The 24,744-nt window shown below is 43.4% G+C and overlaps 1 protein-coding gene across 1 annotated transcript; it reads left to right on the top strand.

Annotated features, from left to right (window-relative positions):
- The first annotated feature begins 2,085 nt into the window (after positions 1–2,085).
- ZNF76 (zinc finger protein 76) lies at positions 2,086–23,887 on the top strand. The gene is made up of 16 exons (XM_066623352.1): positions 2,086–2,247; positions 7,390–7,525; positions 8,565–8,703; positions 9,151–9,240; positions 10,146–10,223; positions 10,952–11,154; positions 11,670–11,744; positions 12,747–12,866; positions 14,607–14,682; positions 15,458–15,583; positions 16,556–16,735; positions 17,234–17,464; positions 17,680–17,804; positions 18,121–18,276; positions 18,368–18,481; positions 22,765–23,887. Exons 3-16 carry the CDS (start codon positions 8,631–8,633, stop codon positions 22,867–22,869), a joined length of 1,752 nt encoding a protein of 583 aa, XP_066479449.1. The 5' UTR covers positions 2,086–2,247; positions 7,390–7,525; positions 8,565–8,630; the 3' UTR covers positions 22,870–23,887.
- The last annotated feature ends 857 nt before the right edge of the window (positions 23,888–24,744 follow it).

The following is a 24,744-nucleotide window of genomic DNA, read 5'->3' on the forward strand; positions in this document are numbered from 1 at the left end:
AAACAAAAACTCCCCCCCTTTTAAGGGGGAAAGAAGAGATTCCTCACATTTATTTATTTATGTTGTAGCAGGGCACATACAGGGGAGAAGCAGCAAGTGGATAGTGTTTAACTCTTGAGTCTTCCTGCAAATTTTCCCTAACAGTTTTCTCTTCAACCAGGCCTTGAAAATGCAGTACTAATCCTGAGGGCAACATGCCTGGCTGTTTTGCAACTACGTAGTAAATGGCCACTCTATCAGCCCAATCCTTGTAGGCCAGTGTTTCTCAAACTGTGAGTCAGGACCCACTAGGTGGGTCGTGAGTCAATTTCAGGTGGGTCCCCATTACTTTCAATATTTTATTTTTAATATATTAGACAGGGTTCCCATGGTATGTGACTGCATTTGGGGAAATGTTACAAACCTGTACTTTTAGCAAGCTACTATGTATAGTCTTAACAATGATAGTAAATGGGACTTACGCCTGGGTAAGTGCAGGTAGTATTGCAGCCTAGGATTGTTAAAATCTTCCTGCTTGATTATGTAACTTCTGGTCATGACATCACTTTCGGTGGATCCTGACAGATTCTCATTCTAAAAAGTGGGTCCCAGTGCTACATATGTGAGAACTACTGTTGTAGGCAATTAGGCATGTCTAAGCCTATTGAGGCACCACTAAAGCTGCCTATGTGCAGCTTTAGTGGTGCACCAAGCTGCACAGGATCTGTCTCTTTCATTCACAGCCCAATCCTGAGCTCCCTGGGCGTGTGACTTCGGCAGCACCAAAAAACGGCTGCTGCCACATCCTGCACTCTTCAGGCAGCCATGGGTGTCACCTCAGGAGAAGGGGACTTTTGTCCCCTTCCCCAGGGTAAGGGAAGTAGCCCCACAATGGGGCTACTCAATTGGTTGGCAGTGAGGGAAGGGCGTTTGCGTTGGGCTGCAAGCCCCACACAAATGCTCCGGTCCTGCCTCTCTTCCTCCCTACAACATGCATCTCTCCACCTCCCTGTCATGCCTCTTCCCTGTCCTCCACACGCCTTCCCCCACCCTCGCTTCCCGCTCCATGTCTTGGCAGTCCATGCACATAGAGCATACCCAGAGAGCCCAGTCCGTGCCCAGAGAGCGCTTAGGCCTCGCAATACAGGGACCTTACTGCACATTTGTGACAATGTGCACTGGCGTTAATCAGGCACGTTGAGCCCAGGATTGGGCTCTTAGCCAGTTATTCCAGTCTTTTCCACGAACTTGATTCAAAGCAATTAAAATCAATACTGTGTAAAATAGCTACATTAAGTGCCCAATCCTATCCAACTGCCCAGCACCGGTGCAGCCGCAATGTAGCCTCAAGGTAAGGGAACAAAGAATCCCATACCTTAAGGAGGCCTCTGTGACTCTCCTCCCGATGCAGGATGCAGCACATGCCCCATGGGTACAGGTGCACCGGCCCTGGAAAACTGGATAGATTGGGCCCTAAATCACTTATAGAATGGTATGAATAAAGTGAAGGTGATTGCCTGTAGAAGTACTAAGGGGCCAAGCTCCTAATCCTAAATCTGGTGTCCTTTTCATGTCTAAACAACCCACTTTCTTGAAAGCAATGCAAATCTTCAGGGCCACAACCACGCTGAGGAATTTCTCACCAAGAACTGCAGAAACAAAAGGTAGTATGAAGAATAATTAACAGCTACCTTGCAAGCTGCAGGAGCCGAGCTCTTTGCAGGGTCATTAGCGGCTGCCTTGCAAGCTGCAGGAGCTGAGCTCTTTGCAGGGTCATTAGCAGCTACAGTACCTGATTTCTGAAGAGCCTCAGGGCTTGAGGCAGTTAGTTATCTGATCTTTCCATCACCCTTTTGGGGACCCATCAAAAATCAGTCTGCGACCCAGTTTGGGAACCACAGGCACTGATCGCATCACACCAGTTCTGGATGTAGCTGCTGCAAGACCCAGCAGGGGGCGTTCAGGTTCTGCCTCAGTTCTGTTCCAGGCGAAGCGAAGGAGGCGCCGTCGCACCCGCAAGTGGCGGAGGCCTCGGTGTGCTTAGTGCGCATGTGCGGGAGCGGGGCCATGCCATATGCCTGAACAGCGTGGGCACTGCTTCCTTCTTCCGGGCTCCAGAGAGGACCCTGCGGGGCCCTGGAATCTGGATGGAAGGAGAGGAGCAGGCGGGGAAGACGGGTGTAGAGCTCGTCATGCAGGTTCCCGGGCTGGTAGCTGTGGGCAAGGCCTGCTGCGCGGCGGTCAGGCGGCGGACTCGGCCCTCCACAGGTGGGTTCCCGCGGGAGGCGGGGATGAGGGGCGAGGCTCAGGCCCGGCACCTGAGCGGAGTCCCAGCCCTTTCTCCTGGCGGGCTCCGAGGTGGCCTGAGGAGACGGGTAGGCTCCCCAGGGTCCCTCCCAGCAGCGCCCCGCCTTTCCCCCCCTTGTCAGCACTGGGCTGCCCACCCCTTCCGCGCATCCCAAGCCCTTGCCCAGCCGGTAGGAAGGGCGACCCTGCTCTCTCTCCTAGAGGGCTCTGTGCCCGCAGCAGCTGTGTGGTGAGCAGAACTTGAAGCAACGCTGCCTTGGGCAGTGATGGGAGGGAAGCTGCACCTCGGAGTGTCTGCCTTCAGTACAGATGTTGCAGGGGTTGGGGAAGCTGCACCTGTGGAGTTTCTGCTTGCTGTGCAGCTGTCGCAGGAGTTGGCGGGACACTGAACCTGCTGAGTTGGTGGGATGCTGAACCTGCTGAGTTTCTGCCTGCTGTGCAGCTGTCATGGGAGTTGAAGGAAGCTGCACCTGTGGTGTTTCTTCCTGCCATGCAGCTGTCACAGGGGTTGGAGACTTATGCTGGTTGTAAGCTCAGCTGTTGCATTCTACCTGTCAAGCACTCCTAGATCCAGGAGTGATGCAAGAAGAAAATTGGCAGCCTTACCTGCAGAACTTCTTCTGGGAATTTTTTTCTTATTCTTTTCCCTTTTGCTGTGCTCCTACAAAAGAGCTTTCAATCAAACCCTTGTCCCAGTCCCCTCTTCTAAACCACTGGTTCCCAACCTGTGGTCCTGTAGTCCACAGGTGGTCTGCAATACCCTGAGTAGCCCACAAGGTCTCTCTTGGGCTACCCTGAGTAGCCCACTCAATACCCTGAGTGGTCCCACAAGGAATAAAATCACCTTTGATCACTTCCAATGTCTTGCTGAGCAAGCGCTACCACCAGACAGAGCAAAGAATGGACCATCCACAGCAGACGCTGAAGTGTCACTTGCCCTCTTTGGTGGTCTTTGGGGAGTGCTCACTTGAGAGATGCTTCCCCCTGGACCACCAGAGAAGGTGGAGAACAGACCACCCATAGCCAGCATGGTGTGTGGTCCATGACTATTCCAGTTTTGCTTTAGTGGTCTGCAGGCTCCTAAAGTTTGGGAACCACTGCTCTAAACAGAGCACCAATTGTACCCCTGCAATTAAAATATTACATTTTCACGTTTCAGTCTTGGTTTATTGTACTGTCAGCCACTATTTGTTGCAGTAGTTCTTCACCTGTTCCTGCACAATGTCATCCAGTTTTTGCACCTATAGTCCCTACTAGTGAGTCAGAGGTTGCCCAAATTCACCTTAAGCATTTCTACTTCCATGCCAAAGTGTTTCACAAAAATGGAAACTTTATAATAAATGTTGCTTATTTTTTTTTTAATTAAAATAATAGAATGATACAGTTCAGGATACCTCTTTACAAGTGCAACATCATGTTTTCTCATTTCATTCCAATAGGAATAGATAGAGGTACATAACTGAATACTATGTTTAGTGTACTCTTAGCTATATAGTAAGCAAATTATGAAATAGTTTTCCTCCCTCCCTTTTTTGTGCTTTCCAGACAAACTGTGCTTTCAAAAATTTTAGAGGAAGTTTCAGAAGGTGATAGTCCTGCACCTATTACACACTTATAGTTGTGATGGCACACATATGTGTTTCTTCTTCCTAGTTCTCTGCATCTTAAATATTTTCATTAGTTAGATCAGCTCAGTTCCCATTCCTGAAACACTCTGCTCTGGGACCTTTGAACCCCCCAGCCACCTTATGCAGATTCAATTTCAATTCCACTTTCATATGGCAAACCTAGTCATCCAGTGAACTCTTTCTTTGCTGTACTTCAGTGCAAGTCCAAGTGCTTCTTGGGTATTTTGAAGCAGCCAACACATTTATCCCATTGATTCTCCACTTCATTGGTATAGACAATATGCATTCCACATTCACTTTTCTTACTTCACTTTCACAATACCTGTTACAGAAGCTGTAATCCCTGGACCAATTTCTTTCCTCCCTAATGAATTTTGTTCCTCAACACACCATAGCCTCCAGTTCTTTCTCCATTCTTAAATGTAGTGAAGATGGCATGTTCAGTCCCTTACATCTTCTGTTAAAAATTTTTTTAAGTGGCAGAGTAGGGAAAGACTTCTTATCTGAGATCTTGAAGAGCTTTCAGGAGTTATACAATACTGGGCTAGACAAATGAATAGTCTACATATGAGGTTGCTGGCAAATGTAGTCTGTCCCTGGTGTGTCTCCCTGGCTGTGGGCCTTCCTTCTTTGCCTCTTTGCCTCAGTCTGTTGGCCAAGTGCCTCTTCAAACTGGGAGAGGCCATGCTGCACAGCCTGCCTCCAAGCGGGCCGCTCAGAGGCCAAGGTTTCCCATCTGTTGAGGTCCATTCCTAAGGCCTTCAGATCCCTGTTGCAGATGTCCTTGTATCGCAGCTGTGGTCTACCTGTAGGGCGCTTTCCCTGCACGAGTTCTCCATAGAGGAGATCCTTTGGGATCTGGCCATCACTCATTCTCATGAAATGACCAAGCCAATGCAGGCATCCCTGTTTCAGCAGTGCATACATGCTAGGGATTCCAGCTTGTTCCAGGACTGTGTTGGAACTTTGTCCTGCCAGGTGATACTGAGGATGCGTCTGAGGCAGCACATATGGAAAGCGTTCAGTTTTCTCTCCTGTTGTGAGCGAAGAGTCCATGACTCGCTGCAGTACAGAAGTGTGCTCAAGACGCAAGCTCTGTAGACCTGGATCTTGGTATGTTCCGTCAGCTTCTTGTTGGACCATGTAGGACCAAATTATCTGTCCTTCCTAGTGTGCCCCCACCCGAAAGGAGGGCCATCACCGTGGCATGTTGTAATGTGATCCGCTCTAACAACTTACTTGGCAAATTTAGAAGAGCCCCAGGGAAGAACATCTGTGTCGCTGTAATTTAGGCAAGGTAGAATCTTCTATGCACATTACGTTACGCTATCCCAGATATGAAGCGCTAAGGCATCAATTTCTCTCTCCCTTGCTCAGTACTAAAATAGGACCTTCTGAGAATGCTATCATTCAACTCTTATTGGTGGGTGATATCAAGCATATAACCCCCTCAGTTGCGTAGTTCTTGAATTGTATAGTTGCATAGTAACTTGAATTGTGCTATTGGTCTCAAGTAATTATTGAGAAGTCTGCAATATGGTAAAGTTTGTAATTGGCTGTCTGTCACATTGCATATATGTGTGTGCAATATATGTATGTATATGTGTACATTTGTACAGGTGCACATGTATATTGGTTTGGTTTATAAACTTATTCTTTGTATGGTATTTGCACAGTTATTTATCAGATATCTATGCCTAATAAAGGTTTGTTGAGTTGACAATGTAGGAGGCAGCCATAGACATTTTTGAAATGGAGTAGGTGGGTCAGATTCTACTATTATTCAGTTTCAAATAAGAGCTTTGGTATAACTCTTGTTGCTCTGAATTTTACTGAAATCCTCTGATTCTACCCTCAAGATTTTTGCTTGAGATTAAAAAAAAACTAGCATGTCTGATTAAAGAACTCTAGATATTTCTATCAAAGAATTCCTGTACCATTTTTGGGAGCAATCCTGTGCTTTTCAGCAACAATAGTTGCTGAATAGTTCACTTTCAAAAGTGAGGCTATCAGTGCAAACGAATACCTTGTCCAAGGGAAGACTAATACTCTGACAGAAAAGCCAGATGGGAATTTGCTCTTTAGTCTGTTCCTAGCCAAAATAATATGAACCTGTAAAGCAGGGGTGTCCAAACATTTTGGCAGGAGGGCCACATCATCTCTCTGATACTGTGTTGGGGGCCGGGGAAAAAAGAATTAATTTACATTTCAAATTTGAATAAATTTACCTAAATGAATATATTAGAGATGGAACCTATATGAATGAATGAAGGTCTTGCAATAGTTCAAGGCCTATAAAAGACCTTGCACAAAGCAAGGCCAGCCTTTCCTTTGTTGCCACTGCTGCATCACAGATGTGAAACAGCAAGTAGCGGAGGGAGCCCTCAACCCACAGCTTATGTGGAAGGTCGAACAGTCGTCCTCATGCTGAAAGCAGTTGCGTTGGGCCAGCATGGGCTCCAGCAAGTCTCTGGAGGGCCAGAGGCTCATTGGAGACTGGGGGCTCCCCGCAGGCCTGATTGGGAGCCCCCGAGGGCCACAAGTGGCCCCAGGGCCGGGGTTTGGGCACCCCTGCTGTAAAGCATTTTACTTCACTCATGTATAGAGATTAGATAAACCAAATATGGGTGGTTATGATAAAGCATAAACTTACCTTCCAGGTATAAGAATCAAAGAGGTTGTCACCCATTATTAATACTGGATTTCCATTCTGTTGTTTCCTGCATCTACCAGTGAAAGAATGATGATACCATCATGATATAAATGTATATCTATATACTGAATCAGATGAACAACATTATTATTATTAACAGTATTTATATACCACTTTTGAACAAAAAAAATTCAAAGTGGTTTACGAAGAAAATTTGTTATTGCCCATTTTTCATTACCTGTTTTTCTTGTAGCTTTTATTTATTTATATTTAGACCTCAGTGGAAATGATCAGGATGGTTTACAGCACAATACAGCAAAGAATCATCAAAATCTCAAAAATAGCAGGTTGAAAGCAACATTAAAAGTCATTAAATGTTTGGGAGAATTAAAAGGTCTTTGCCTGGTGATCACAAGCATATATTATATGTTATACCTTAAAACAGAAATTACATTCTTTAAATAAAGTTCCTGAATGATGTAGGAATACCATGTGACTGGTTTTAGGAATGTGAGAGAGGGGACTGCTGCTGGCAGAGTATTACATAACTGGAAAAAGGAAAGTGGCCCAACTTCTATCACACCAGGATAAATCTGAGAAATCTGCACCAGTTGGGGCCAATTTATACTGATGGCCGTTCTGTCAGCACCCAATGTAGTTTGTTAGCCCCAACTCTGATAACTTGCACTCCTCACCAAGTTAGTGTGGGCCTTAGGCTTCTGCACTGTTGTATCCTGTATTGCAAAACTAACCTTGTGTGTTTCACCAGAACAGTCAAAGTGGACACAGTTTTTATATCTTGGATTCTTCTTGTCACTTTAGATATATGGGGAAACAACAGCAAGCCTAGGAGAGTCAGCATATCCGTTATGTTCACTGTCTCTGGGTTTGCTGTTCTGCTGGTGTGAAATTTCCTTGCTTATTGCGGAAGCATGGATATATTCAACTTTCAGATAAGGTAAGCTAGGTGCTCTTAGGATGAAGGGTGGCTTATGTCAACTTAGTTTTTCCCAAATATACTGGCGCTTTTGGTCATTTTGTTTAAGCTCTGTCTGAGTAGGGGAAAGGGACTCTTGTTTGTTATTTGTTGTTTTTCTTTTCTGTTTAATTTTCTCATTGTAGGTTTTCTGTTGGCTTTAGTTCCAGTTTATCTTACTATTGTCCCCCCCCCCCCATTGGTACCTGTTAAAGAGTTATGGCACAGTCCTAACCCCTTATGTCAGTGCTTTGCAGCACTGACATAAGGGCAATGCAGCTCTGAGGTAAGGGAACAAACATTCCCTTGCTTTGAAGAGGCCTCAGTGAGTGACACCCAACTGCAGGATGCAGCACATGTCCCATTGGTACCGCTGTGCCAGTGCTAGAAAGCACTGACATAAGGGGTTAGGATTGCGCCCTTAATTGCTTTTTTTCCTACTGCTGCCTTTGTTGCTTTTATTACTACAAATATTTTTATTTGCTGCTTTTTTTTTTTACTTTTATTGTATTCATATTTTTTAGAATATTATTGTGTTCTTGGAACCTTGGGTGTCCCACTTACAGAAGGAAAAACAGGGGAGAAATGTTTTAGAATGTTATCTTTTGTATACTCATATATTGCATACAGTATATGTTTGTCTTAACTTTTTAATTATTGCTTAACACAAAAGCTGAAAAAGTTGTGTGTGCTATCTTTATAATATTCACATAAGAGTGCTGCTGGATCAAGCCATGTAGTTCAGCATCCTGTTTCCAACACTGGCCTCCAGAAAACCCTCTGCCAAGGCCTTAAGGCAACAGCCCTCCCCTGTGGTTTGTCAACAGCATACGGCTTCTGAATATGGAGGTTTCATTTATCTGTCATGCTGAAGAGTCACTAATAGACCTTTTTTTAATGCATTTGTATAACTCTTTCTAGTGAACTCCTGGAAAGATTAGTTAGACTCCTATCCCACGTTAAATACATATTTAAAAGAAATGGAAAGAAATATGTATCTAAGTTGCAATTTGTATTTTAGTTCTAAAGCAAGGAGGAAAAGGTTTTCCTACTGAATACATGCGTGAGAAACAGCCATCAGAGCAGAATGGAGAGCTTGGAAGTACAGGCAGTGACCCTTTCTGATGGGACAACAGCTTCTGTTCAACAAGATACTAATGGTGAGTTGTTTTGGAGCTGTGGTGCATGTTGTCTTATGGTTGGGGAAAGAGAGTTGGACAACCTAAGGCCCAATCCTATCCAACTTTCCAGTTTAGGTTTTTTATTTTTACTCAATTCTATTTCCTTAGCTTAGAGAAGAAAAATGCTTACTGGTGTATTTATTAATATGCCCTTCACCTTTATTTTGTAATGTAGGTGGGTGCTGACTAAGGGCCCAATCCTATGGGCCTTACTGCCAGTGGTACATACGTACCACCAGCTCTGGGTGTCACAAACGTGCCATAAAGCATAAAGCCTCTGCCACCATATCCTCTGCACCCTCCCTTTCTAGAAAGCCTATCACAGACCTCTTCAATTCTTTTTAATAGTCTTTCTCAGTAGGATTCATCAGTAGATTGTGGGTGAAAGTACTTTATGAGATTAGACTTACTTTATTTTCTTTTTAGCTGTTTCAGAAGAGAAGTTAATTGAAGGGCAAGTGATTGAACTTGAGGATGGGTCCACAGCTTTTATCCAACAAGTATTGGTGCAGAAAGGTGAGACAATGGGAGAACTTGCTGGTATGAATGTCATGGCATGCCCACCCAGTTGACTGGATATGACTGGAGGTGGTTGACATGAGTCAGCAGTGTGATGCAGCTACGAAGAAGGTTAACACAGTTTTAGCCTGCATTACTAGAACTGTAGCTTCCAAGTCATGAGATATAGTGGTTCCGCTTTACTCAGAATTGGTCAGACTTCATCTGGATTACTGTGTTCCATTCTGGTCACCTCACTTTAAGAAAGATGCAGCCAAACTGGAACGGGTTCAGAGAAGAGTAGTGAGGATGATCAGAGAACTGGAGGACAAGTCTTACAAGGAAAGATTGAGGGAATTTGGTATGTTTAGCCTGGTGTCGAGAGGGGATACGATGGTGCTCTTCAAATACCTGAAGAGCTGGCGTATGGAACAATGGATACAAACTTGAAAAGAGGAGACTCTGGCACAAGAACTTTTTCCTCACTTGATTAAAACATTTATTAGAAAACATCTTAGAATTCCTGAATCATGCTGGGCTCTTGGATTTATTATCATTTTTATCCATGCTGGGCTCTTGTATTTATTATCATTTATCTTGGTTTGTATGTCTTTTCTGGAATGTTTAGCTTCTGATTTTTAATTTTTTGTGTTAGCTGCCTTCAGGCCCACTAGCGAAATGCAAGGTATAAGTTGAATGAACACAGCAATATGATTTTTTAGTCTCTCATTGAATCAACATGGAGTGGCTTCTTTTCCCACCTTGCTACTTAAGGCCTGCAGATAAAAGACTTCCTAAGCCTATGAGGAAGAAGTCTCTCTTGTTAGCGAGTTTTGTTTACTTTTTGTTGCATAAGAAACTGGGCAAATTGACTTGGTGCCCGATGTTAATTTGTGTGTTTGTGTTTTGGTTTTATCTTGTAGAGCCTATCATATTTGAGGATGGTCAGCCAATTGCATTGGAAGATGGCACTATGGCTTTTATACATCACACTCCCAAAGGTAATTGACAAATTGTATCTTCCTATCAGTGGCTAATGTTTGGTAAAACAATTCAGAAACTGATCTCTGAGGAATGTGATCATATAGTCAGTGCATTTTGCTATTTTTTCAGAACATTATGGCTCCTTGTCTTGGACATTTTCTTAATATTATTATTTTTGCCTAATTTTCTCTGGATTCAAGGCAGCTTACAAGTCAGCAAATGCAGTGATTATAAGAATGATATAGTTCTAAGCAGTGCAAAACAGTAGCTCTGACGAAAACTTTTTTTAACAAGTTCAAGTAGGAAGGCAGATGGTATACCCATGCCAGTCTGGATCACAGGCATGGCTATTAAACCGTAGTAAAGACATTATCAGTGCACCACAATTTCTTTCCCCATAGCAATTTGGAATGTACCCTCCAGAGTGAGAAATTTCCACTCACCCACTCTGCAAAAGCAAGCCAACAGCCGTTTCTTGATAATTTTCCAAGCAAATCAAAGGAGTGGGTAGAATCATTACATGAACATCTATTAACAAAAGAGTGGAATGTGTTTGTGTTGCAGTCTTTAGCTAAAAATTAAAGTTGGACCATTGCTGTAAAAAGATTGAATTTTGAGCCGCTGTTAAATTTCTGTTATTGATTCTCTTAACTCTTCATCTTTTACCAGCTCTAAATGATCACGAGATAGATAAGTAGCAGTTAGAGCTGACATGTGCTACTACAGTGTTTGTGGTCCCCTCCAGAGGGTTATGACCCCAACACCCTGGAACCAATCGAACTGGAAGATGGATCTACAGCCTTCATACACCATCCTGTACCCATGTCAGTGGGCAGCACCATCCTCTCAGTGCAAGCAGACGTCGGACTTGCAGACTTGGCTGCAGAAGAGAAGGATGATGCCTTTGATGTTGAAACCATTTCTGCTCTCAAGGATTATGCCAGCAAGGTCAGGATATGCTGCTTCTTCCTTTGTCTGGGTAGCTTATGGAAAATTGTCTGGCTTCTAAACTATTGTGAGATTCAAGTAATCAGGCCCTGTAAGATAGGTCCAGTATTATTGATGGTATGGAAGGGAGTTGAGACTGAGAGAAATTGGCTTGCCAAAGACCACCACATGAATTCATATCAGAACCATGAATCATGGTTCCATTTTCATAGTTAGTCTTGTATTCACTGTGTTACGATAGTTGTTGACCATGTGTCTATATGATAAAGGTAGAGAGACACAAAGCTGTTTGTTTCCATTGTACGTTGAAGTATGGATTCCATTGATGGTATAAACATGAGTTAAAACTTTCTGCTGTTGCATATGGCACCCTAGTAGCAATTTGAAATGCGGGTGGGGAGGAAGGATGCCAAGGTTATTATTAGCCACCTGCATAAATACTTTTGCTTAGAGCTAATTGCCTATTCTGTGCTGCACAAGTGGTTAATTGAAAATGTTAAGAGTCTTTCTTGCAGGTTTGTGAGGAAGAAGAGGAAATGACTAGCACTCATCACTTTCAAAGCAATGGTTCCTGCAATGTTCTTTCACAGGTTTGTGTTTCTTAGTGATACGTTTCCAGTGATTGTCATGAACATGAGGATGATGATGATTAAGCTTGTAAGATTTCATTCACCTTTCAAAGAATATAGGTGCTGCGTTCCCCCCCCCCAAGTATCTGCTTGGCCCATATCTGCAGTTTCACTTATCAGCGGTTCTCAAATTCCCATCCTGACGTGCTCAATAATTCATCGCTCTTTGTTTGCAAAAGGCAGCTTTTTCTTCCTTTTTTGCTTTGGAACACTTTGAAAAAGGAAGCAAATGGCAAGGACCTAGTCATGTAGCTGCTAGAGGAACACTGAAGGAGGTGACAGTGTAAACACTAACAGGAAGTGGACAGCAGAGGGAGAAGACAGTGAGAATGCTACGGTCCAATTTAAATTCACTTTCCCCTCAGAAGCCTCCTGCTCTGCCTCCTTTTTGGCACAGCTGCACTAGCAGGTGGAATAGGATTGGGCCATTATTCTTTTTCAGTGGAGCTCAGTGCTTCAATAAACAACACATGAGATGCCAAAACTCTTAGCTGATATGGTACAGCACTATGTCTTTTACTTTATGAATTAGTAAATACACAATTATAGTTACTTACCTAAGATTCTGCAGATGACTACTGCCTAAGGTGTTGATCTTGGACCTAGGAGACATAGGCACACCCTCCACCCATGCAGTACTTGTGGCCTTGTCAGTGTACCCCATTTTCCATCTGTAAACCAATAGGATCATTAACCAACCTGGTTTGTTGGTGGCGAAGATGAACAAGGTGGAGATAGTAGGTCACTTTGCATGTTACAAATGCTATAGAAATTATAAACATAAGTTTGAAAATGCCACTTACATTTTTAAAAAACGTGCATCCTGCCTTTCCACTGTTGTTGGCCCTCAAGATATTGTATAACAAATACAAAACATTCAGGACGACTTTAATTCTACTATGTGTAGTGGTGTGAGATGGAATGGTCATTTGCAAGGAGCCTTCATATTTAACTTCCTTAAAGCAGGGCTTCCAGGAGGAGGAAGTGTGGAGCAATAGGAAGGAACCACAGGTCACTGACAAATCCTATCGTTGTGAGTACAGAGGGTGCAACCGCTTCTTTACTACTTCCCATCATTTGAAGGTAAGCTTTCATACCTCCAAAAACTTCAATCTATTTTGGGTTTTTGATACAGTGAACCTGCAATTTAATTGACAAATTTGGAGGAGGCTTGTCAGTTAATGCTGATAGGGCCTGTCCTATCCAACTTTCCTGTGCCAATGTAGCCTTTACCTTGAGACTGCAACTGCCCCACCACCACAGGATGCAGTGCATGCCTCGTTGGTATGACTGTGTTAGTGTTGGAGCTTAGGATTGGGCCCAAAGTCCATTAAATCCAAATGCATTGAAGTCAGTGAAGATGTACATGCTAAAAATTATGTAACTGCCATTCAGAGAACTGATTACTGTCCTGTGGCACTGAAGAGGAATTGTAAACACTGCAGAAGAGAGATGCTGCTGTGTAGTTAACCATTTTGGGAGCTGTCTCCTGCCTTCTGAAGACAGGCAGAAAGGAGGAGCTTATGCTGAGCTATAGACATTTTGGTGAACTCCCTTGGTGGAGTGTTAGCAAGGATTTGGAAGCAATGTGGAAACAGCAAACCATTTTTTTCATATCATACTGCACTAACAGCATTTGATGGACTCTTCTTTCATTGTGTGTTAACAAGACTGTACATAATTTTGTGCTTGTCAGAGTACTGATTGTGGATCTAATGTAGATTCATCAATTCAGTTTAATCAAAATATGTGTGAAATTAACTAGCTATCGAACACTAGCTATCGAAATTCACTAGCTAATGAACAGGCTATCGCAAGAGCAACACAAAATGCAAATTACAAAACAAAATCTGAAGCAAAGTCTGTGTGCTGCAAACATCTGCTATTCTTTCTCTCTCCACCACATTTGTGCAAACCTCCATGTATCCCAAACATTCTATATTGTGTCTTTGTGGTGGATTCAAATTTGAATCCAATTTTTGGCTCTCCAATGTGGTACGGATATCAATAGGATGTCATCAGCAGATAGTTTGTAACAGAATGTATAACCGGAGCAGGCACATCTCAAATTATGTTTCCAGACTAAGGGCGCAATCCTAACCAACTTTCCAGCACTGGCATAGCTGTGCCAGTGGGTCATATGCTACATCCTGCAGTTGGGGGACAGTCATGGAGGCCTCCTCAAGGTAAGGCAAATTTTGTTCCCTTACCTCGGAGTCTCATTGCCCTTATGTCAGTGCTGGAAAGTTGGTTAGGATTGCGGCCAAAGCTTAAGATGGAGCTTCATGTAGCAGAGTAGCAGCCCCATATTCAGTTCTCCTTCATCTTGGAAATGTCCATTCAGCTTATTCCAAGGTGAATTGTTGTAATGATATGTTTTCCCCTGCTGTGTTCAGCCTGTGATATGCATTCCCTGGATGTTACTCCATATCATAATTGCGTGTGGAGTTGAGATAAGTTGAACTAGATTGGGAGGGGAGACATGACAGCTACTAAAAATAGCAGCCCATATCCTGTGTTGTTCTTTAAACATTACGCTCTTGTGCATACAATATCTACATAGTTGTTTAGAACACAGCCTCTTACATCCCTGCCTATGCAAATCTTCAGGGCACAAAACCCTGCTAGCTGTATTTTACCTCAGTAAGTACAAAGAGATCACTGGATTATCAGAATGGTCCTGAAGGGATTTGATTTGAGATAACAAAATACTGTAACTGGAGAGTTGGGGTGTTAACCTCTTCTCCCCTCAATCCCACATTTTGTAATGAAGCTGACCCTTCAGCTCATCTGAGCCTTGGATTAATCTTTGCTCTTCTGCAGGTGCATGAGCGAGTTCATACGGGTGATCGTCCATACAGATGTGATTTCTCAAGCTGTGGGAAAACCTTTGCAACAGGTAATGCTGTGACATTATAAAACATTCTGTTGCTCCAGTGGAGTCATGCAGAGTTTAGAATGAAGGTCCACATTTAAATCAGTTAGGTGCTGAATTTGGAAGAACGATGAAATGGCTCTTTGTGTGAACTAAATACAGGTCCAGCCTTGTTATACACGGATATTTTATACATGAATTTGACTCAACACGAATGGCCACTGCAAATGAGAAAGAATATGCTGATCCCTGGAGAAGGGGAAAATGCACCCCTTTAAAATGCTTTTCTTACTATTGTAGTGATTTTTATCTCAACCGGATGAGAAGGGCCCTTTAAAGGAAAACAATCCTTTGCAATAGTTAGAGAGAGGGCAGCCAGCAGACAATCCATCAATCATTCTCTCTCCAAGTGACCCCCTCCCTTCCCCTGAACAGTGAAAGAAAAATAATCCTTTCTAAGCACCTGGAGAAAGACTGATTGTTGGATTGTCCTTTTAATGACTCTTTTCACAAAGGTCAGCAAGGCTGTTTTTAAATTACCTGAGCAAAGGTGCTTTGCATTTTAAATTGATTTGCTGTAGTGCAATTTTTGTGAGTTCTGGAAACGGAACCCTCTCGAATAATGATACTCAACCTGTATGTCATTCCAGGTGAACTCAGAGTTCACACCGTTCATGCTCACTGGCCTACAGGCAGACTGGGGAAAATGAATGTGCTGCGTCTTGAAACTGTTCTTTGTGTCCTTATACCTCACATGCTACATTATAATGCTAATTTTGCATGACTTTTTTCCTCACAGGATATAGCCTGAAGAGCCATGTAAGAACTCATACAGGTGAGAAGCCATACAAGTGCCCGGAAGACTTATGCACCAAGGCCTTCAAGTCTTCTGGAGACCTACAAAAACATATTCGAACACACACTGGTATGTCTTGCAGGGCTGATTATTTAATTTAGGGTTTTCCAGCAAATTACAGTACTATGGGACTTTGGACAATAGTTTCACAGCCTCACCCTCCCTGTGATGAGAAACCTGCACAAGTATGTCCCAAGAGACACAAGAGAGAGCATGTTCTCCCATTGTGCTGTACCCATTCTCCTAATCAAAGGGCAGTGGGGGTGGTGGTATTCAAACCACCTCCTCACATGCATTGTAGTTTTAGATGCCTATGTGATAGTATAGGCATGTCTAGATGCGGCCCACTTGTCCATTTTTGAAAAATTGTGCTGATGGACAAATGCTTTACTTTCCTTGATGGCTGTAGGTTTTACAGTTCTACCTAGAATTTATTTTATTTATTTTTCACATTTTTATACCACCCTTCCTCGAAAGAGCTCAGGGTGGTATACACAGCTGCTCCCCTTCCTTTGTCCTCACAACAACCCTGTGAGGTAGGCGAGGCTGAGAGAAAGTGACAGTCACAAGGTCACCCAGGAAGCTTCATGGCTGAGGGGGGATTTGAATCTGGATCTTCCAGGTCTGAGTCCACCTTCCAAACTACTACACCACCTTGGCTCTCAATCGGTGCTGTTCAAATTGTACAAATTGAATTGGGTACTGTTCAGATTGTAGCTGGCTGAGGTCTTCTAAGATGTCATATTAATACTAGGTTCATGTGTATTATGATTTTGTTTTAATTAACTGACTTGCAGAAGGTAGCCCCATTGAACTCAGTGGGATTTACTCCCAGGTAAGTGTGTGTAGGAGTGCAGTCCTAGTGAAACTAAGTAGAAACTGAACAGAAAGGAGAAACAGAAACAGAGACAGAAAGTATCTGCCTGTGTCTTGTGCAGCCTGTTAGAATGACACTCACACAGTTAGCATGATACTGTCTTGTATTTTCAGTGCTGTAATTGGCTAACTAAGTATGCCTGTTGTCTATTCCTTCCACTAAAGGTGAGCGTCCCTTCAGGTGTCCTTTTGAAGGCTGTGGCCGCTCTTTCACCACATCCAATATACGTAAGGTTCACATTCGGACACACACTGGTGAGCGGCCATACTTGTGCCCTACTCCCAACTGTGGGAGAGGGTTCACTAGTGCCACCAACTACAAGAACCACATGAGAATCCATACAGGTAAACATGGGGCATGTTTTTCTTTCCAGAAGTCTCTAGTTGTGTCATACAGCTAGTGGATTGCATTTGGCTGTTTAAACTTTGTAGGCAAGTCCAGTGCCACGTTACTGGTTCCCAGAATAGAAATGAACTACACTTAGGCTTGCTAACGTTGAACCAAATCCCTCTGTAAGATGATGAGAGGATTTATGCATTGAATTATTAATGTAAGATTTTTGGAGTGGTTTTGGAGAGGTTTCTTTCTAACTGCTGCAACTTAACTTGCAGCCTTATCCTAACCAACTTTCTAGTGCCAATGCTGCTGTTCCAATGGTGCGTGTGCTCTGTCCTGCCACCGGGGGGGGGGGGGAAGTCATGGAGGCCTCCTCAAAGTAAGGGAATGTTTGTTTCCTTACCTAAGGGCTGCATTGAGACTGCATCGCTTCTAGAAAGCTGGTTAGGACTGGGCTGTCAGTTTATGCTCCTAAAGTACTCTTGGTACAACGTGTTTTGTCCCAGGGGAGAAGCCATACACGTGCATGGTACCAGGCTGTGGAAAATGCTTCACAGAATATTCTAGCCTCTACAAACACCATGTGGTTCACACACATTGCAAGCCATACACCTGCAGCACCTGTGGCAAAACCTACCGACAGACCTCTACATTAGCTATGCACAAGCGCACTACTCATGGGGAGCTGGAGGCCACAGAGGAGAGTGAACAGGCCCTCTATGAGCAACAGATGGAAGGTGAGCAGACACCTTTGTGGGAAGATTCGCACCCTGGGCTTGCAGCTTCTTGTCTCTTTCCAGCTCTTTTCTATATAGTCCTTTGTCTCAGCACTTTTTTGTTTTGTCTCTGTTCTTTATGTATCTGACTTCAGATACTGGGATAAAGTATAACCATTTGATGGCCCTCATTCACTGGGACCTTTTCGCTGAATTGACTTTCCTTGTTCTCCCAGCTGCCACTGTTGATAAGAAAGTTCCTCCATTGAAACGCCAGTGTATTGCTACTGTGAAGGTGGAAGAGGGGGAAGATGCCATGCCTAAACCGGTGGATCTTATATCTCGGGATGGAAGAAAACAGGTATAAATACCAAAGGGGGTCTTCCAATGTTGGGGTGCAATCCTTAAGAGAGGTGTTGTTTTTTTTAAAATCTAACACAGCATAGGTGAATAGAACACAACCCGAGACCCCTAAGTCTAAATGCAACAGAAATAGTTTCTGCCACTTGTCAGAACAGTGGAAATGATGGAGCCAGCTGTACCTCAAGGGGAAAGGAGTTCATAAGAGGTGGAGGCAATGCCAAGATGGCCCTTTCATGGGTCTCTGGCAAGTGCAACTCTGCCAATAGTGGGACTCCTGTAACCTGTGATTTGTCCTGTTTCTCTGGTCCTTGCAGGTCAGTCTGTTTCATGAAGACTTATGGGTACTTGGCAGTGATATTACCATGGTGACACAGATTGGCACAGTGATACCCATGTCACAGGAAGAGATTTCAGCAACTAGCCCAAATGCTGTGTCTATGGTTAGCACCAGTGGGACTGAGATACATCCGGTACAAGTTGCTTAAAAATACTTCACTTGGAGCTATGCTGAGGAAGCCCTTGCCAGAATATAATCATTGTGTCTGATGTGATACTTTTCAGATTACAATAATTACTTCTGGGACTGTAGTACCTGAGGATTCAGCCATAACCTCCATCCACCATCAACAGTTGGCAGTTCTAGTAACTGCTCATGGCACTCACATTGCTGTTCAGGTACTGTATCTGCATACTCAACTAAGAATTGGGTTCTGCTTGCTGCATTGCTCTTTTACCTATAACAGGCATGGTGTGGGAAGGGATTTCTTTTATATTCAGTTTCTGCTTGGTCTGGCTTTTTTTGCCACTTCAGGCTGGAGGGGATTCTCTTTCCATGTTCTGCAGAACAATGGAAGGAAAACTACAGTCATTCTTGACTGGCTGGAAATGCACGACCCCAGAGAACTTTCATTGATCACAGGTGAGTCCTGACTTGCTTTGAGCAAACCACTTTCTACATGGATCGGGTCGTGTGGCTCTCCATTCTTCTGCTTTGGTTCAAACCTTGATTTGCCAGGAATTTCCCTTCCTTCTCTTTTGCATACAAGCAGCCTTTTATTTCCACAATGGATCTGCATGCCCACCAATCCCCAATGAATCTGACACATAGCTGAAGGATTTTTTGGGTTAGTATTATTCCACATTACAAGTGTTTCTGTATAATTTGTCTCTTACTCAGTTCTGTGTGTAGATGTAAGTATACCAATGATTAGTGCCCTTCTGTGTAGATTTCTTAGAGCCACAGGGAGTGTTCCTCTCCTAGATTTAGCAGTTCACCTACTATCACTTCCTTCTTCCCTCCGCCTTCCTCTTGCTCTGACCCGCCTGCATCTTTAAAGGGGTTGTACACACACTGCATGTGGCTCTGGGATCTTGTTTGCCATGTCTTAGTGTGCAATATCCAGGTCTCAGAATTTCCCAGAAGTGTTTAGATTGTACTCTCCATGGCAGAGAATGCTTGTGATGTTGGTTGGAACAAGTCTGGAGGACTATCATTTCCCAACATTGTCAACTATAGCTACTGCAAGGCCTGGTGAACCCCAAGGCAACATACACATGCATGAAATGGTACCTTATGAAGGTTAAGAAACAAAATTTGTGTAGAGGGATTCTAATACCATTTACATATTATCACAAGTGTAGTTGGTGTAATATTGCTTAAGAAGAAATCTTTTGTCTCACCTAAGGGTACATACAGTTGCACATAGTCTTACCCTAGAAGCATAGCTGCCATGTTTTAGACACGCATGATTTTTCCCTCTAGATTGGGCTTGGGGAAACATGTTTTTTTCAGTTTGCTGTTGGAACCAGTTTTGTGGCATGCTGCTTGACTTGACTGGTACTTATATCAGTCATGAAGCCACTATGTACCCATATTCCAAATGTAGGATGAAGTTTTCCAGAGTGCTGATTGACCAGCCCTTGCTTCAGTCACACAGAACAAGTTTTGAAGTGTAGAAAAGTGTAAAAAGAAGTGTAAAAAAAAAATGTAGACCATGTGAAACAGAAAAATAAAGTTTCTAGCAAATATTTGTTCAGACGACCAAGTAGGTGCTTGGAAAAGCCCAAACAGACCCAGCACAGACAGTGCATAGGAAGAAAGGCAACAGTACACATTCAGTCTGGAGCCAGATGCATGTTCCCTTTGAGGAGCAAAACCAACCCCACTGTGAAAACAGTCTACACCTGCTCCTGTTTCCAAATATGTTGGTGCATAGCCATGTTGTGTGTTCTGCTTTCCTCCCATATACTTTGTGTTTTCACCATGTCGGAGCTATCGCCTTTAATCTACGAGTAACTTCTGGGTCTCACATTGCTGGTACAGAGCCCAATCCTTCACAGTGCAGCCCCATGGTAAGAGAACAAATGTTCCCATACCTGAAGGAAGCCTCTGTGACTGCTGCTGCACCACAAGATGCAGTACATGCCCCATTGGCACAGCTGCACCAGCATTGGAAAATTGAATAGGATTGGTCCCACAGTTCCTACCAACTAGGAGCTGGGGAAATTACTTTTATTGTGCAGAATTTTTTTTAGAATGTTTAAAAATTGTGAAAATATATCTGATAGTTCTGTACTTTCTCCTGCTATCATCTAAGACTTCCAAAGAAGTAATTCATTATCAACAGAAGGCATTATTAAGGAAATATTCCTAGTAAGCATATAAAGAGTAGTGATATTAATAGCTTTCTTTTTTCCTTAGTGCGCTTTTTACGCATTTCCACTTGTGTTTTTTCCACACCACACAATTCTCTTTCATTTCCACATCTCTTAGTATATTGCATGTCTTCACTTCCTCCTTGAGCTACTTCTGCTTAGCTTTCTTCCAAATAGAAAGTAATTTAGTAATTGCTCATATTGGATAGCATCTATTGTTAGCTTGATTCAAAAGTCAAAGGATGCAATTCTGTACACACTTTCCTGGGAATAACTCACATTGAATACAATAGGACTTTCTTCTGAGTAGACATGTGTAAGATTGTGCTCCAAGTCAGTAATCACTATTTTGTAACCAGTGTTTTCTGTAAAGCAGAAGTTCTCAAACTAGGAATTGCACTGCTGCTGGAGCATCAGGGGCTTCATTTTACTCACTGGTATCAGCAGTAGCTTCCCAGGGATACAGGGAACCCCACAGAAGCCCCCATGGGGCTCCCCAAGCCTCAGAAAATGTAAAAATAAAGAGATCACAACCCACTTCTGGTTTCACGATTGAAAATAAGAAGTGGGTCGCAATCTTTATTTTTACATTTTCTAAGACTTGGGGAGCCCTGCAGAGGCTTCCTGCTGATACCAGTGAGTAAAATGAAGCCCCTGTTGCCCTGGCAGCAGTGTGATCCTGGGGATTGCATTGCTGCATTTCCCACCCACCCCCCAAAAAACTTATAGCAGCTCTCAAATTCCTGGTGAATTTGGGAACTACTGCTGTAAAGTGACTTTCTTTGGAAAGTTTTGTGTTTGTTGTGACTTCTTCTATTTGCCAGAGGGCTCCAAAATTGATGCTATATCTAAAAATCTTGGTGCTGATTCACACACTGGCCTGGCATGTAGATGAGGAATCATCAGCTGAAACTCTTAAGACTACCATTTGGTCTTCCAGTTGCCAAGAGGCAAGAGATTATACAGAGGTATCGGTGCATGTAGCCAACCAGATTTACTGGAAGTCCATTGCAGAACTGTGTGTGGCGAGGGGAGGTTTTAAAGTTATTCTCATGCCCAATCTGCATGTAGTCTGTACACTGGGCTAGAGTGTGAACAGGTAATTTGCATTCATGTCAGCAATATTCTTTTATTCCTGGTGTCCACCTGTTTACAAATAAGTTAGGTTCCAGGGGTTTGTTTGTAAGTGGTTTTGTTTATAAGAATATTAAAGCCTTGGTCTCTGTTGTTGTCGGTTTCACACTAGAACAGTTGTGCTCAGACTTTTAGCATCTGAACCCACTTTTTAGAATGAGAATCTGTCAGGACCCACCAGAAGTGATGTTTTGACCAGAAGTGATGTCATCAAGTAGGAAAATGTTTTAACAATCCTAGGCTGCAGTCCAACCCACACTTACTCAGGAGTAAGTCCCATTTACTATCATTGATAAAAGCATATATTTTCGTAGCCTGTTAAAAGTACAGATCTGTAACATTTCCATAATGCAGTCACATACCATGGTAGCTTCAAGTCTAATATATTAGACTTGGCGGTTGGCTGAGTGAGGCTGCAGCACAAGTTGCCAGAGGGAGGGAGGGAGAGTGGTTGAGTGGGCGGCCGGCTGAGTGAACAGGCAGCTGACTGGCGAGGCTGTAGCTCAAGCTGCCGAGGGAGGGACAGCGAGTGAGCGAGCGGACGGTCGGTCGGTCGCTGGTCAGGCTGCAGCCAACCAACTGAGCAGGCGGGCAGCTGGTCAGGCTGCAGCACAAGCTGCAATACAAGCCACACGGGAGAGGGAGGGAGGATGGGCAGGCAGGCAGCCAGTGTGGGCGCGCAGGCAGGTATGCAGCTGGGTGGCCAGGCTGCAGCACAAGCCACGTGACAGACGGAAGAAGGGAGGGATGGTGAGGGGGCAGGCGAGCGTGTGTGAGGATCCTTAAGAACGGGCTGGAAGATCACCCCCTTCCTATGTGTGAAAGTGCTTAAGAACTAGTTTGAATTCATTCATTTATACAAGTTCCCATCCCTAATATAGTCATTTATGTAAATTTATTCAAATTTGAAATGCAAATTAATTCTTTTTTTCCTACCCCTGACACAGTGTCAGACAGATGATGTGGCCCTCCTGCCAAAATGTTTGACCACCCCTGCTTAAACCAACAATTCCAAAATATCTGATGGGTTTTCATAGCCCAAAGTTATGAATTTGGGCTTGAGCATTCAATTTTATTATTTTACCCTTTCCCCACTTGGATCCTTAAGAATCTCTCAAAGCTATTGGATTGCTCAACGGCCGGGATGTCTTCCCCCTCTCTATTTTCAGCTAAAAGAGCATCAGAGCTTGGAAGATGCTATCAGCTTGGCAACTGCAGCAATTCAGCAGGAATCTACAACGCTCAAGTTGGCCATATCAAACAATGGATGCTGAGACCATGCTGAGCAGGTGACAGGAGAGAGGAGCTCTTTTTAGGAGCAACAGCTGGATAGTAGGAGCCTTCAGAACCAGAAACCAGATGATGGATAATTATCCATCTGGACATGGAGAGAACCCTTAATATTTGCTACTATCTTTCCAACACCTGGAGTACATGATCAACAGGAGAAGATGTTGGCTCTCTGTGAATTGTTGATTATATCTTGTTTTTAACTTCCTATAATTGACACAACATGCTTTACGACCGCTTATACAAGCCAGTCCTTCGTCTCTGGGGTATTATTCATCTCAGTTTTCTTGACCTTTCTCATTTCTGCTGAATGTACTTGTGTTTCACTATTCACTCCTAGGGGCCAAAAAGCCTGCAAGAGGTTATGGTTTTCTGTTATGCATGGATTCCCACAGAATTTCAGCAGAAGCCATTTTCACTACAAAGTTTTTTCATTTTTTTAAAATCTTAAGGCGGTTTTGGCTGTAGATAGTTTAGGAAGAAGCTGCAACTGGCTGGGTGTGTTCTGCTCTTCCTTAGAACCGATAATGTAGGAAGTATTGGCCTTGAAGCAGTGTGGCATTCTCTGAACAGGACTGAGCTTTCTTTCCATCAGGGGCAGTTCAAAGATGCACACCTGGGGAGAAGGGCAAAGTGGAACAGCTGTATTTTTCCCCTTGAACATGGTTGCTTTTCTTCAGTTAGACAAGGGTTCTCCAAACTTTTTGGTCAGAGGGCCGCATGAAATATCTGGTACAGTGCTGAGGGCCGAAAAAATTTAAATATAAAATTTAAATAAATAAATAAGAGACGGAACTTAGATGAATGAATAAATGAATGAGTGGGCTCATTCACTCAGCCCCGCTGGCCTTCAGGGGATAAGAGGCTGGCCAGATAGAGGCTCGCTGCAGGCCACATCTGGCCCCCGGGCCAGGGTTTGGAGACCCGAGTTAGACTGAAGCACTCCTTACAGGCAATGTATACAGAAAAAAGGGTTTTTGTAACATTTTATTTGCCTCTTTCACTTTGAAATAAATTGTGGAAAATTCCAGTAGGCATTTAGTAAAATTCTGAATTTTCTGTTTTCTTACCAGCAGCTTTGGCTGCATGGTATCACTAAGAACTGAGATGTGTCTACCTCCCTGGTAATATTCAGCTATACTACTGGGCTGTAATCTAATTAAACAGCCTCAAATTCACATCTCTTGCAGCAGTTTGTAGTCCTGTTAGGTCCCACTGAATGAGACACAAAGAATATGTGATAGATGGGGTGCTATTTCATTTTGTGAGAATGACATGCTTAGAGGCCACCAGCATACAAATTCTGATGTCCAAATAGGAATTCACAGTGGCAGAAGGAAAGCCAGCTGTAAGCCATTCAGGCCTGCCCAGTTACGATATGGAGAACATTACTCCACAAGGGCTTAATCCTATGATCAAATGCCGATGAAGTCATGTAACTTTGGTGGTTTCATCCATTACTTTCCAGCATGGCTCACCCAATTATGTGATTTTTAGGTGCTTTATTCAGCCTTCCAATGGTGCTGTGAAATTTGCATTGACCTACAGCTAGATACCTGCGATTGAAATATTGTTTTCTCTTGTGGTTGTGTTTATTTAAAGTTTGGACACATGTGACACTAGATGTCTCCTTGAGGTGTGATCAAGCCTGCTATACAGGCCACTTGTGTTCTCAGAGCAATTCACATAGTCCCTCTGTACTTTCTTATTGCTCTGAACACTTATTTTTCACATTTTTATTCTGCCCTTCCTCCAAGGAGTGCAGGGTGGTGTACATGGTTCCTCCCCTCCTTTTGTCCTCACAGCAACCCTGTGAGGTAGGTGTTCCTGAGAGATAGTGACTGACCCAAGATCTTCCA

Source organism: Tiliqua scincoides, chromosome 4 (genome assembly GCF_035046505.1).
Source record: "Tiliqua scincoides isolate rTilSci1 chromosome 4, rTilSci1.hap2, whole genome shotgun sequence".
In the NCBI taxonomy this organism is placed as follows: Eukaryota; Metazoa; Chordata; class Lepidosauria; order Squamata; family Scincidae; genus Tiliqua; species Tiliqua scincoides.